At 42.5% G+C, this 15,792-nt stretch overlaps 1 protein-coding gene across 6 annotated transcripts in view; it reads right to left on the bottom strand.

Annotated features, from left to right (window-relative positions):
* Nucleotides 1-15,792, bottom strand: part of RALGAPB (Ral GTPase activating protein non-catalytic subunit beta) — a 2,501,232-nt gene that overhangs the window by 311,735 nt on the left and 2,173,705 nt on the right. For all 6 annotated transcript variants that reach the window (XM_069652125.1, XM_069652127.1, XM_069652128.1 and 3 more), the window contains one exon: nucleotides 7,704-7,826. In XM_069652125.1, the coding sequence (XP_069508226.1) occupies nucleotides 7,704-7,826 (123 nt within the window). The remainder of the gene's footprint in view (nucleotides 1-7,703; nucleotides 7,827-15,792) is intronic.

The raw sequence follows: 15,792 nt of genomic DNA, 5'->3' as shown, positions 1-15,792 counted from the left end.
TGCCTGAATCTGTATTGGCACGTGTATTATACAGATTGTGGGTGGAAGTTTCTTATCTGTGAGAAAACAATTAAGGTAACACACCTTGCTATGAGAAGCCCGACTATCATTACTATGCGTCTGCTTAGCGACAGAAGAGTTATTGGCAGGGTGTAATTTCATTGAACTGAACTGAACACTGTTTTAGACCAGCATAGCCAGTGGCTACAAGACTCTGTTCAGTCAAGCAGGATATTGTCACAGTGTCTAGAACTCTAAACTTTACGTTGACCCAAATCACGGACATGGTTGGAGGCTTGCGCAGCAGGAAATGCCTAAACAAATAGCATGCGCCCCTCCAGTTGAATACATCAACTCCCATACAATTTCATGAGTCCAGTGTCGTTACTGAAAACAATTTACCACTGCACTCATTGTTGAATGAACGACCAATGGACTCCGACACTACACCTTATAGCCCACAGTCCATCGCAGTTGAACCAAGTGACAGTGGTGACTCATTGCGGTACCCTATTTGTGCGCTGATTCATGCGCTGCCACCTGTGTCTACATTATCTGCAGAAGATTCAGCTCATAACTTTGAGGGGGGTTTTCAGACCGCTTCATTGGGCCGCCTATCCGATGTGAATTGCTCTGCAAAGATGACCACTCAGTCACAACTTGCTGAGCGGTTTGACAACAACATATCGGACGTCTCTATCCTGGCGCCAGCTTTAAAGGTGGAATGGGACAAGCGATTTAGAGTCTCGTTTGGCCCTTCATCGTCTGCTTCTCTGCTACCCTCAGAGGTCGAAGATAAATGTCTACATAATTACTATGGAGATTACGATGATGTTCAACACAAGTGGCATACTCAATCAAATGTCGCCAATACCAATCGTCCCTCCACTAGTCTCAACTCTTAAAATCAAAATAATTACAAACACTTGCACCAAAACATAACATCTTGGTGGATCACCCAAACAGACTGCTAAAGTCACCAATCAAAGTAATTTGAGAGAGAGGTGCCCTCAACACATTATTCCAGCCCTCAAGCATATGAGCTTAACAAATCTGAGAACTATACCTTTCAAGTACTAACTAGGATACTTAACCTCCTCGACAAAGGCTATGAGCTGACACATCAAGAACTACGTGAGACCAAGCTCTCCATATCAGACATCATGTGCAAACTAAATAGATTAGAAGGCTTCATGCTCGCACAAGAAAATTTCCAGGCGCTGAAAAAAAAAAAACCTTAGACACCCTGATAGAGCAGCTCCAAGTTTCAACTCAGCAATAACAACATTCAAAGCTGTGCAAACCCAAAATTACTCTATGTCATGTGTTCCTCAGACTAAGACTTACACAGAAGTCATACTAGACGACACCTAAAAAAGTGAACCCGATGGCCATGCATCGACTATTATTAGAAGTAGTTAATTCTAATTCTGCCAAGTTGGATGGCGTATTCAGATATCTAATATCGCAAAAGGGTATTCTGCATCGTGGTCAAATTCAAAAGACCATGCTGACAACTGACACAGACATAGCTGTTAAATTACCTGTGGAGGACCCAAACAGTCCATCGCTGCTTATAGACATTGAAATGACTGGTCATGCACATGATGACACGCCTAGTACAAGTGGTCCTGAAGATAATTATGAAACATCAGACACGTCTCCTCAACTATTTTCACATAAAATGAAACAGTGCACATGCAAGAGCACTGAAATGTAAATATAACACTAAAAAAAAGCAAGCATCACAGGTCAAGAAAACAAAAAATCAACCAACAAGGTGAATTGGCACAAATCCAATACTAAAAATCTCTGCAATCTCTCAAACTATGACAAGATAATTGATTTAAATCAATTTAATGAAGAATCAAAGCTGCTTCTCAATTTAGATAAACAACCTCACAAAAGGTACACATAAAGATGTGCCCTCTAGTTCAACAAAAAACTCCAAATAGGCAATCTAAAATCATTAGCCCTAATGTTGAGGGTGGCGATTTCTCTGCTGCAACTAAATCCCCTGAACATTTTTAAAGTCACCATAACTCTCATTCAAATAAGGCGAACCTTAAACAGTTTCAATTATCACAATTTTACCCAATTATTTGCAATAAGCAAGTAAGACTCTCTAAATTTGGCCCTAGCAATGGGCTTTTACAATCGAGTCAATTAACATCCAAGTCCGCCAATCAATCCCTGACTCATGGATTGACTAAAGGAGGGTTTGTGTCCACCTCTGGGGGCACCGCTGATATAGAAACACTACCCACGCCTCCAAATGCTTCCAACTGTGTGAACAAAGACACACGGCCACAAAAACTAAAAGATGTTGTTGCAACAGTTGCTGCCGAGAAACCCAAACAACTATCCTCAATATCCATAGATAAACCTTCTGAATCTAATGTATCCAACATTGTGCCCATCATTTCCGCTCCCCCTCTTCCCTCTAGGGTGTCAGATAAAGTATCTGACAATATTGAATTAACTGGGGAAATTACAAACATAATAGGATGGACGAGCAACTCTGCAATTAATGGCAAACAAAGACTAAACCGATGATTCATTTTAAATACTTTCAAACAAAGTCCACAACTAAAAACCTTGCAATAAGAGGACAGACTGGATCACACTTTCAACTCATAATAACTATCGAATGATCTGTGGTCTTCACGCACATATCATCACCAAACTGGTGTGGCAACATAGATCAGAATTTGCTCAACGGGGACTAACCCTGCACTTAATCCAGTCCCTGGAAGTGGCAAATGAATTCATACTAACACAAGTCACCATTCCCGGAATCAACAATGATAGCACTCTTACTAATCAAGATGGAGCACAATCTAATGTGGACGTATTTGCCCAACTGTCCACTTTAGCTGGAACAGTCAAAAACTTACCATGGCTCGCACCTCTATTGTGCAGTATTTCAGAATTAACTAAAGCAAATAATCAATCGTAGCCAGCAAGACTTTTAACATAATGTCATGGAATTGTTGTGGATTCTCTAACTTAGTTCTCTGGTTGAACTCTCTTCCTTTAGTAGAGCAACCTACTATTCTCATTCAAGAAACTATGAACACAAAGTCCTTTAGCATAGATGGTTACACCACCTATACTCTTCCGTCTACACTTGGAACGGTGGGTAGACCCACAGGCGGCTTAGCTGCCCTTGTAAATAATAAATTCAAAGCACACTCAACTATGATAGCTCAAATGAAATATTGGCTAAAGAATATGCTTTACAGGGTGGCCCAAATATTTATTGGAATCCCGCTAAAACTACAACAGATGCATTTTTTATGCGTTTGGACTCTGTTTTAGAAGATGCTTTCTTGCATAATCCCGATTACTACATCATACTGGGTGGGGACTTTAATTCTGCATATACCAACTACACTAAATCTCAGTTTCCCTCCGCCACTCCTCATACTCTATTGCTCTCCCAGCAGAGAGATAATCTTTGGATTGATTACTTAGATGATTGGGATATGCATCTTGTTAACTAGAAGAGTGGTTCTCACATAGGCAATTGCCAAAGGGGATCTGCATCATATATCGATTTATTTTTTGTTTCATTCAAATTGCTATGGTCAACCTAAATGTGCAATTACATCCTATTAATCACACTTTTGCCTTAACTGAAATGGACAGATTGTATACGCCTGTTCAAAGTTGCGTAGGGAACTCGCACACAGGGTGAGTAGGGATTTTTGTTGCATTTGTGATGAAAACCTTTTGCACATAAATTCCGAACAAAGGGAGAACTGAAACATTTCAGTAATTAAATTTAATCTACATGAAATTTTAAAAAGAGCAATTAAACAACAGGGGCTACATGCCAACCCTTATAATTCGGAAATTGCGCAACTAAAACGTGACAGAAATTCCAATTTGAGAACTCTCAACTAATTGGCTATCTTGGGATCCAAATATAAAGTGTTCAAACACCATACATGTCCAAGCTATAAAAACAAAATCAATCTTCTCAAACATCAGCATCACCAAATAGAGAATCAGAGAATGATTGCGTTTCTATGTAAAAGGGACACAAGAAGTGTTTGGGCAGTATTGCGAGGTGTCTCGAATGTACCATATGGAAGCGTAACTTCTTCCATTTCCTCCGACAGCTGGTATTCTTGTATACTGTCAACATTTCAATTACCCAGCCAATACCAAAACTACAACTCTAATGTCTCTAACTTAACATCCACTGAATGCATTTCATTCTCTTTTGAAGACATCTTGTGGGCCCTCGGGCATCTAAAACACTCAAAAGCCACAAGTCCCGATGGCATACCATTGTGCATTCTCAAGTCTGATCCACACTTTTGGGCATTGATTCTTCAAAGCAAATTTGACCACATTCTTCGTTTCAACAAAATTCCAACTTCATGGTGAAATGCTATTATAATTCCCGTCTATAAGAAGGGTGATCCTCACGTGTCAGCAAATTATCGCCCAATCGCCCTTATGGACGCCACTGTCAAAGTTTTTGCAATCCTAATCCTCAAACAACTTGAAATCTATACTGCCGATAATGACATTTTCTCTAAATATCAGGTATGCTTTCGTAAAGCCATGGGCACAACCTTGAATGCCACCATCATTGCCCACATGTTGGCCAAATCCAAAACGACCAACTCGGGGCCCATCTACATGGCTGCTTTAGATATGTCTTCAGCGCTCGATTGTGTGATTAGAGAAATTCTATGGGGAAAAACGCTTAGGTTGGGCTTTCCGCCCCTCCTGGTGCATCTCGTTGCAATGCTGCATCTGAACACCACATTCCAAATCAGCATAAACCGAGAGGGAGCCCTTATTCCAACAGCTATTGGGGTAAAGCAGGGGTGCAATCTTGCTTCAACATTGTTCAATTTATACGTATGTGATTTGGATGAACTTTGGAAGGATGACTCCATATATGCAGTAAGACTTGGCAGACTTCACTTGCACTGGATGGGCTTTGCTGATGACATTATCTTCTTTGACAGGACCGCTTATGGTCTTCAGAACAAACTAAACATCTTCTCTGTGTATGCCTCAAAACACAACTTGCAGGCTAACCCAACAAAGTCAAAAATCATTATATTTACTAATAGAAAAAAAATTAGAACATGTCAATGGAAACTGGCAGGCACGTTACTACAACATTACGTTATCTGGAGTACACCTTGACTGACAAATTAGATTCCATTTTGGATATCTACACTGAACGCCAAGGTTAGGCCACTACTATCTCAAATGAGGATAATGCATAGAAAACTTTGCACATTTTCCTTGTTGCCTATAATAGACTTTTATATACTGAAAGTTGAACCCATTTTAATTTTTGGGCTGGACACTTGTTTATTAAATTTGGGTTCCATGCTCAACAGAATCCAAGGACAGATTTGGAAACAAACTCTTGGCTTGGCCCTTGCTGTGCCAAAACTCAATCATACGCCATGAACAAGGTCTTACATCTCTTTCTTCTAGGTTTCAATGGCGCAAGCTTTCAAACTACACATAAATGTTAGTGCCCCCTCGAAATTCACTCTATCAGGACTTCCATAGTCTATTAGTTGACAGTAATCTACCTTCTCTCGTAAATTTTGAATTCCAGATGAAGCAAATTCTACTAAGCATTGGTGCTACTGTTTGAGGAGGAAACTAAAACATTTGGTGCTACGCTGTTCTTATTTTGAACAGGACAGAGTGAACCTACATGGTATCTATTATGCTGAACCTAACAATATTGCAAGACAAACCTTTTGGGTTAGATGTATGTGGGGAGACAACATTACACTGCTACTAGCCCTAACAAAAAGTTTGTATAGAATTGAGGACTCTCTAAATGTACCAATATTGGCACAGTCTATCAATAGGCCAAAGCCTGCGAATGTAGAGATAACGGTTGACCCTTTTATTCAACCGATAATGCTTACGTTTTTCTGTGGAAAAAGGTTTCCCTTGACACCTTATCATCTATACTCTTTTGTAATCATGTGCATGTATTTATAATCACCTGTAATTCCTGTATGGAAAAGACAAGAATTGGTCAATGCGCTTATCAAACACACTATAATTGAGACAAATGAAAACTGGTTTTTCACTTCATTGGCAACAGAACCTCATGTAATACTATGTATTTTTATGATATCAGTGAGCTATTATAAATCAGTTTTATTGTGATATTGTGATTTGTTGTGCTACCAACTTTTGTTTGGCATCCCTTACATTAACACTTGTATAACAACTGTATAACAATGGAAATGCTAAAATGTATTTTATGTAAGCCCATTTTACTGTGATCAAAAAATTGGAAAGGTTTGTCTTTCTTTTAAAAATCATGTACAATAAAAAAAACAAAAAAAGGAAGGAAGGCCAGGATCGCCAAGAGGGAATCAAGATCCCTCCCCTTAACATCTCCCAGGGAACAGAGGGTGATACTGAATTTGGAGGACCTTCCCAGGGCTCCAGAACCGGTACCAGCCAGCACACAGCGTGCCCTACTAGGCTCTGCAGCAGGCTTCCTAGGTGGGAAGTGCCAGAGAGTCTCTGAACCAAACCAAGGATAAGGCACCTGCCGGCAACACTCTCCTCAGCTCTAGGCCGTCTGCCTTAAAGGACAACACAAGCCCAGCGAAGAAGCTAGGAGGTGCATCGACAAGCATCTAGCAACATCCGCCTTAAAGGACATTTTCGAGCCACTCAAGTTCCTCAAGCTGCAACCAACTGCAGTGCTGACCATTTTACTGCGCAGTCGCTAAAACCACCAGACGCCTCGACCAGTGCTTCAGAACTGCCGACCAGCACTGAGACAATTCCTGACACCGCGCTGCGTCTAGGCCAGCCTGCAGCCATCCGTCCAGCTTCGTTCGCCGAACATCCTGCACCCTGATACAAGGTGCTGCCTCCCGTTTTGAACTCTGTCGCAGAAGCTGCAAAGCGCCCTGAAACTGACTCAACCCTGTCGAGCAAAAAGAACTCATATAGCACAAGGTACATTGTAGTTCTGTCCCCCTGGCCCTTCTCCAAAGGCCTCTAGTTACATTTGAAGACCAATTGCCCTTATTGTGTTGAAACCAAGTATCCTTGTACTATTGCGATTAAATACTAAACCGACTACCCTGCCGGTCAGTATCCAGAGTGCATCCCTTTTTCTTTCTTTGAAACTGTCTACTGCATTCATTTACAGGGTGGGTTGTATGTTGGAGTGTGCTAGATCGGTCTGTTGTGATAATAATAAAGTAGATATTTGTATACTACATTGACTGAACAGTCCCTTTTATCATTGGGTAATAACTGTATTTTCGCTGTGTTGCAATTAACCAAGATCCACGGCCTTGCAGCGATAAGCCTGCCGTTCCGTCCACGTGACCAAAATTGCACAAAAAGGTGTATAATTTGCTTGTGTTTCCAATCTGTTCGGATCCTTTGTAGTGTACTAGAGGTGTGGGGCTGGCTGATGGTTTGGAAAACAATGTTCATCCCTGGACTACTGGTGCCCCAGAAGTTGATTTGTCACAGTACCTTCACAGATTCATATCACAGAATCATTGTTGCCCTATCAGTACAGTCTTGCGTTTCTTCACTTTATGCATTCGCCAAGGCATTACATTCAACAAAAAATGTGTTGCAATAAAGAATATATGTTGATTATAAATTAAAATAATGCAAATAACATGACACTATAACTATGACCCTTTAAAGTCTGCACTTACTTAGTGTTTCCATGAGTGATGGGACAACAAATGCAATTTCCGTAAGTGCATCAGCATAATATAACACTTTATTCTCTCCATTGAAAACACTTCCCCCGGTGTCTTCTTGTAGAACAGTTTCTTCTAGGAAAATAGGTAAAAGGAATTCAGTACAACAGAGTAAGAAATTGCTGATCTTCACAAATAGTGCTCTTTTATATGGATTTACCATGTAGAAGTAGACTTGAGGTTTTCTGGAAAATCAATTAGGAGATTTAAGTTCATTTTATTTATTTACTGCATATAGTGCTTTTATCCAAAGTGCTTCACAAAATAATATAACCGGTACAACAATAGAAGAGAAGTGACAAAAATGAGTCAACAAAAAGTTCCAAAACATTATTCAGGGAAGAAAAGTTGAAGGAAATTAATTTTTATAAGCTTTTTGCATTGTGAAAGATTAGAACAAGAGCGGATACCCAGAGGAACAAGAGGTAAATAATTCCAGTTTGGGGGCAAGCAGTTGAAAATGATGGAAGTGGGAAGCAGCACAAGGAAAAATGAGGAACTGAAAGAAGGAACCGAGTGGCAGAACGTAGATTACTTGGTGGATGGTAGAGAGAAATCAAAGCACATGGTTAAGGAGGAGCAAGAGCATGAATAGATTTAAAGACAAGACAGATAAAATTTACAGTGCTGCCAGACAAAAAAGAAAAAATGTGAGATGACGGTGAAAGAAAAAAAGAATTCGAAACGCAGAACGAAGAAGTGAGTGTAATGGAATAAAAGCAAATTTAGAGAGACTGACTTAAATTGAAAAATAGTACATACGAGACAAGACCAAGGTTTGAAGTAGAATTTGGCAGAAGTAAAAGTAAGCAAAGGACACATTGTTTTTAATGTTAAATAAATGAAAACAACATGAAAGAACAACTGAAGCAATTTGAACCTGGGCCTTCGCTAGGGATTTTCCCTTCATTTCAGAGTCGAGAGCGCCAATTATCCACTGATTCTGGTAACAGATGGTGCTTCTTTTGGTGTAGAGGCTGAGAATGTGGAGATCCCTAACGTAGCAATAACTAAATCAGAGCACACTAGGCTGTTGGGGAATTTCTTTATTACTAACCTAAACAATCTTGCGGTAATCCTGGAAACTCATATAAGACTCAACAAAAACCTTGGCGGGTCTTTTAACGTATAGAGTAGTCAACTGCCACTCACAGGGCAAGACACACTGGTATGACGGGCACTGCCACAGGTCTAAGAGCCTGTTGATCATGCAAGCTAAACAAGCTTCCTCTGAGGGAGTGATGGCATTGCATGAAGCCAGGGAGAACTATCGACTGCTTCTGAAGAACAAGAAAGCGGCCCATGCTGAGGACGTTTAGCACTCTTCTGACGGCAATAAAAGATATGGATTTGAAAAGGTTCTGGGTAATCATGGGAACAGTGAGCCTGACCGAATTTAGCTCTGTGCAGGGCTGCATTCCGGAAGCAGCCTGGGTAGAACATATTACAGACCTGTACCGGGAAACTAGGGATACTAAGGTACATGAAGCATTGAGTATAATATATTAGCAGGAAGGTAGTGCATGCAACTATACCCCATTGATCCTGGCTTGGGAAGATGTTAGGATTGCACTGAGGAGTCAAAAACTGGGCAAAGCACCAGGCCCAAACAAATGTCTCCATTGAATTACCGTACTAACAAAGCTGTACAATGTGGTGCTTAGGCATGATGTGGTACCCTCCAACCCCCTTGGACCCGTGCTGACATAGTGGCCATGTTAAAAAAAGGACCGTAGGGATCAGCCAAGTAACTACCAGCCAATTTTTTTACTGGATTCGGCGGGCAGGGGGTGTTTGCGAGGGCCATCCTGAAGCATTTTGAGGATGGCATTGAGGAACAGGGGATCTTAAACCATCTTCAGGCAGGTTTCTGTAGGGAAACTACCATAATAGGCCAAAGCCTGCAGCTGCTGTGTAAAAAGCATGTTACTCTCAGAAAAACGTGCATTCATACTGCTTTTAATCGACCTGCAAACAGCCTTTTACATTGTGCCAAGAAAAAGGCTTTGGGAAGTACTCCTTAGTCTCAACACCTCTGCTCTGCTGTTAAAGGCTATCCAAAGCCTCTACACACTGAGAAAATTGAGACTGGATAGCATGTTACATCGTTAGAATAGAGATGGGAGTACGCCAGGAGTGCGTCCTAGCACCAGAATTATTTTGTGTCTATCAATGGAGCGCTCAAAAAATTGTTAGACCTAAAGGTGGACATACCAGTGCAGGCCAAGAACTAAATACCAATAGTCATGTTTGCCGACGATGCTGTTCTCCTTTCCTTAAGACACAAGTTGGTCTCAAAAAGCAGCTTAGCGCTTTTACTGAGTTTTGCGATTCCACTGATGTGGCAATCAATGGCTCAAAGACAAAAGTCTTGATTTTTAGTAATACTAGGTTGCAGGTCAAATTACTCTTGAATCTTAAGCTAGGGTAAGGGCCGATAGAGCAGGTCGACCAGTATGATTATTTAGGTCAGACGGCTAGGGGGAATTACATATGGGATGGACAAGCAGCTACGGCAAGAGTCAAGCTGGCTAGGTACAGTGGCACCTTGACAAGGTTACCAATGAGCAAAGGAAACAGGGTGGTTAGGGTATCTTTGGACACCAAGTCCCAGGCAAGGCAGGCAGCCTTATACGATGCTGAACTATGGGGGAATATTGAATTTTCAAGTTTGTCAATAATAGAAAATAAATATCTGAAGAATATTCGAGGATTACTTCATAGCACACCTAACCTTCAGTTTTTCCTAGAGACCACTATGCATGGCATTGAGTCATTATGTAAGGCTAAGCCAATTTATTACAGGGCTAAGGTTTGATCCACTGGGACATTGGGCAAATACAGAGAGGCCATTGGCTATAAAAATGCTTACAAAATTAAGATGGAAAGCTAGGTCCTAACTAAAGTAGGACAATCCGCCAACTTGACTAGATACTGGGGCCTAAAGCAATCATTTGGAACTTATATGGATTGCATAAACCCCAAACATATGAGGGCACTTTAAAGTTACGATTGGGCACGTTGCCAGTTGCGAGTCAATGCAATAATAATGTTACAGTAGTCTGTCCCTTTTGCCTAGATGTTATTGAAAGTCGTACACATTTTGTTTTAATTTGTCCCCAGGACCTGGATCTGAAGAAAAGATTTGCGAGACTGTTATTTGGAATGAGACATGTCATAAATACAGTGGAGGTAATGTTACTTTGTAGCCTGTTCACTGATAGTCTGGCAGTCTCTTCTTCATTTAGTTATCTTGAGCGGCTTGGCAGATAAGAGAGGCCAAGGAAGCAAAGCCGACCTACCATAAGCATCCTTGAAAGTCAAGGTATGCATGTAAAAGTTTCCAATAGTACCAGCCATTACATTATGCGCGCCTGCTGGGTAAAAATCAAACTTCATAGTAAGTTGTGTGAGAAACTAAAGGGTGTCTCACCTACTAGTCCCCGTCGATCGATCTCTCAGGTGGCCAGGGCACGGCCATCCCCTTTGGATTCAGACCTTTGGGGCGGACCAGTTCGGGAGGATCACCTGGGTGAGTGGTCCTCGGGGAGGGGGGGGGAAGACGACCGATGGCGATGCATGGTTCCCTCCCCTTTCCCATAACCATGGCCCCTCCTATTTCAGAGGATTCTCTAATGTCCCAATTCCCCCCACCACCTTTTTCTACACAAACACTGGGCCGAGGAAGAGGGCAATAGAGTAACAAAACTACCCCTTACATATCTCATTGGACAAGTCCCGCTCCATCAGGAATAGAGACACACTCTGAGCATGGTGGAACACGAGAAGCAGCAGAACTTCCGGGGCAAAGGCGTACCTACTGGAGGAGAGCGACAGATTGAGGGACGAGAACCCTGGGTAAAGCAACCCAGGAGTTCCCTGCAGGAGGTTTTTGCCTCTAAAGAGCCGCAAGAGATATGTGGAGAGTTGGGGAGGCCAGGCCAGGCCTGTGGTATAAACCTGGACTCATGAAATGAATTAAAACGACAAAGACAACTAAGTAATGAACACAGCTGGTGAGTTGGCGAGTGAGATGAAAGACCAGTGGTGTTAAGGAAAGAATGAAGTGGCAACAATATATCTTGCAATTGAAGGCTGCACGGGTGTGGATGAGACGCGAAGAAAGGCAGACCTGTGGTGAACTTTGAAATTACTGATAACTGTGAAGCACATGATACAGAGTAGCCGACTGGGATGGCGAAAAATCAATTGCCAGTCCTTACAGCCAAGTTAGAAAAAAGCGTGGGATAGTGTACACAAGGGAAGAAAGAACTGTTCACAAAAATGATAAGTCAGGATGGTATAGCAAGGTCTCCCTTCCCCATGGTTTTAGCACGGGACAAGGTGGGCCCCTTGAGCAAAGCACAAAACTGAGCTTTTCTGGCACAAGGCTATTGTTCTTCTCAGCGATATCAGGTCTTTTGGTGGTACACAAAGTCTCTTGCACGAGAGCCTGATGTATCAAAATAACAAAACCAAAAGTACCGCTTCTTAATCTTTTACAATGGGTGATGACTCTTCACCCCGGGATCTCCCTCAACCGGGCTGCGATCCTTCTCTTGACTGTTAACCTCCCTCCATCGGGTTCACTACGGCTTCTTTCCGCCTAATAATTCTACCTGTAGTATTCAGGATTTGTAATGTCTTTTTAAACAATCTTTCACTGTGGACATCCCTCAGCCGGGTTCACTCTTGTCAACATAATGCTCCCATGGTTATTGTGTAGTTTTGTAGGCCTCCCTCAGCCGGGTTCACACTTGCCAGCTACACAGTTCACTTTGCTTTATCACAGTCCAGGATTTACTTCCCTAGCTTTCCTCTTGGCATCCCTGTGTGTTAAGGCTATCATCTCACCAGAAAAGCGGGGTTCCCTTCCACTAGCTTTCTTTTGGCATCCCTCCGTCGGGTTAACACTTGTCACAGTTCATAAGAAAATCACTAGACACCCTAGGTTCACTTCTTACCTAAGTCCGGGTCTCAACCCCCGGTCAGTCTTTCCTTAAAGCCCCGAGTCGGCTACACACAGTTCTTTTAACACAATGTTCTCTGGGTTGTAACTGGTCACTCTAATTTATAGGCATCCCTCAGTCAGGTTCACCTTTGCCTCCAGTGATGCAATTCACTTTGTTTCCTCAGTGTGTCAAAGACTTTTGACTTTACAAGGTTTTTTATCGACCCTTGTATGACCACTGACTTCTTACGCCGGCCTCCCCTAGGGCCTCTTGGCATTTGTTGTTTATACAAAGGGGACAAACCAGAGTTCTTCTGATGAGTGCCCACGTGGTGCCATACCACTCTGCTGCTGGTGGTCTTTCACTGTGTTTTCTTAAAGTTCAGGTCCCCCTCTTCCGGGCTCAGAACTTCTCGTTCTCAGGGTCTCCCTCTGCCGAACCCGAGGTCCTCCTCTTCTAGGCTCAGACCTTCTCACCTAGATTTAAGGGTCTCCCTCTGTCGGGCGCAGACCCTTCTTCAATTTTCCAGAAAAAACAGTTTTGGACTTCCAGTCCCCGAATGCACTGTAGCATATTTTGCTCCTACTTCAAACCTCCCCAAAATGGCAGTCCTGCCTGCTGGCCCAGTGGAGGAGTGCTGGTGTGGCACCATGAGGAGATCCCAGCAGCTCCTGGAGGTACAGGTCTCTCCCCTCACTGCAGCCTCTCCTGCATTTAAAAAGTTCCAGTGTGGTGGTTCCTTCCTCCTCCAGGTCTTCCAGGGTCTCTGCAGCTAAACTGATCTTCCTCTGGCGTCTCGACATCTTCCAGCATTCCAAGCCCGCTCAAAGTGTGCTCTGCGGCTGCGCCTTTTATACTTCCTGGGAGTCTCAAGTGGAGTCAGGTGTGAGTAGTTGAAAAAAGAAGCCTGACCTTGCCAGGCCTCATTAGCGGGACAGTCCCATTTTATTATGGTATAGTCTTTCTTCCGTCTCTCAATGGTGTTGAGAGCTCATTCTTGCAGCTCGTCTCAGTGTTTGTAGAGAAAGCCAGTGTAGAGGGATTGTGGGAGTTGTGGTTTTTCTGATTAATTGGGGAAAACGGTATAGGTTTTGTCAAAACAAACAGGGTGAGTGTGTGATGGTAAATAAATGTGTTGGCGTGGTTTTACAGAATAGTATGGGGGCATAATGGAACTGGTTTGACAACCTATTTCAACTGAGGGAATTTCGGGTAGGGGCATATCTGAGACAGAGGCATAGTCCTGCAGTTGTAATACACGATATGGTAATTGCGTCTCCTGGTTCTCCCACGCCTTCTTTCTGATTTGGTACTTGTTGGAATTTGGGGCGGAGTTTGTGTTTACCAGGACAGGATTTAGAATAGCCTATACAGGTGGAGGAAGTGTCAAGAGGGGGGAAATACTGCGTCTCACCATCAAATGTCTCACCCCCATTCCCCGAGGACCCCGCTCCCAAGTGATCCTCCCGCACTTGTCCACTCCCAGTGTCTGGATCCAAGGGCGATGGCCAAGCCCTGGCCACCTGAGAAAGAGATCCCCAGGGTTCAGACAGTGAGACACCTTGAGGTTTCTCATAATAGGCATTTGGCACAGAACGTCTAAAGAAGCTAGTTATAACAAATCAGTGTTCCTGAAGCAAGCTGAATGTGCAGAAAAAAAGCAACTGCAGTCATGGGGCGCAGCACCTCAATATATACTGGCCACAATGGCCTGTCCAGTGCAGAGTGCTTAGAGGCGTTGGGCCAAGCAGACAGAGCCACACAGGGCCCCCTGGTGGCGGTAAGGTTCCCAGAGAGCAGCTATACTGTGAGATAGATATCATAGATGCAAAATCCATGGGAGAAAATAATCCATTCAAGATATTGATTGAGTCTACTGCATGTGGCATCATGCTATAAAGTTACGACTTATTAAAGGCTCTGAATATTATAAAAAATGCTTTTTATTGCATAGCACTCTGAGGGGTCATGTGAATGTACTGCATTGATACTTATACAAATGGATAATATGGCAAATTCTTCCTTCAGAGTATTTGCATTGTATATGCATAGCTATCAGGTATTTTGTTTTTATTACATTCATATGTATCAGGTTATGCCATGATTTTTTGTCTTTAATTAGTTTAATAATTTCTTCTACCCTTTTGGTGTTTTAACATGATTATTAATTACTGGTGCTTTATTGGAAAGTGTGAAGAAGCCCTCTGCCTAGCCTTGGGCACAGGCAGTAGGGTGGTGAAAGGATCCTGGCGCCCACCCTGTGTCAGAGTTTTCTGGATGCAGGGTAGGTAATTTGGTATCCCTACACCAACCTCATTGGTCCCTGGACTAAGGGGAGAGTCAGGCACAGGAGCACACCCACCAACACCAATTAGCACCATAAAAAGCAGGTCAAATCCAAGGCATTTGAGGGTACCTCTAATACTAGTATCGACACTCCTAGAGTGCACTTGCAACTCCACCACCAGACCAAAACACCTGATAAAGGAAATAATACCCTTTCTTTTAAGAGAATAGAAGAGCAACATTCTAAATTCAATGGAAATACGACAGCGCCAAACAAAACAATTGAGACTAGCACAGACCACAGGAATCACATGAATACAAAGTTGCACTAAACCCTGAACAGAATTAAATAAACTGTGTATGCGTTAACCACACAAGAGACAAATACACTGTTCTCCCGCATGTGTCACAAATAAAATATTTACCACTTCCCCACAGTAAAACGTAACTGTCACAGCAAACAGTTTGTTTACTGAAGTCCTTTCTGACTTTCGATTTAGATGCTCAGAAAATAGAGGGACCAAGTTCAAAGCAGGCAATGTCAGCGGAATGCCAAAGGGAAGCAAAGGAGGGCAGGTTTAAAATTCAAGATGGCAGCAGGCCTTCATATAATCTCAGGCCAGCTCCCTCTCAGACCACCTGACCAAAAGATTATGATTGCAATAACAAACCAGCCCAATGCACACTACTAGGTCTAATACATACCACTAACATTTATTCTACTCAAGTGTCTTAATTATTTTTTGTAAGTATGTTATGTACAAATCTTATTTTGCCTGAGGTTTATATTCTACAAATCAAAA

This window comes from Ambystoma mexicanum, chromosome 3p (assembly GCF_040938575.1).
Source record: "Ambystoma mexicanum isolate Mex_15411 chromosome 3p, UKY_AmexF1_1, whole genome shotgun sequence".
Lineage (NCBI taxonomy): Eukaryota > Metazoa > Chordata > Amphibia > Caudata > Ambystomatidae > Ambystoma > Ambystoma mexicanum.
Note: the sequence above shows the minus strand (reverse complement) of the source record. Positions and strands in the feature narration are given on the sequence as shown.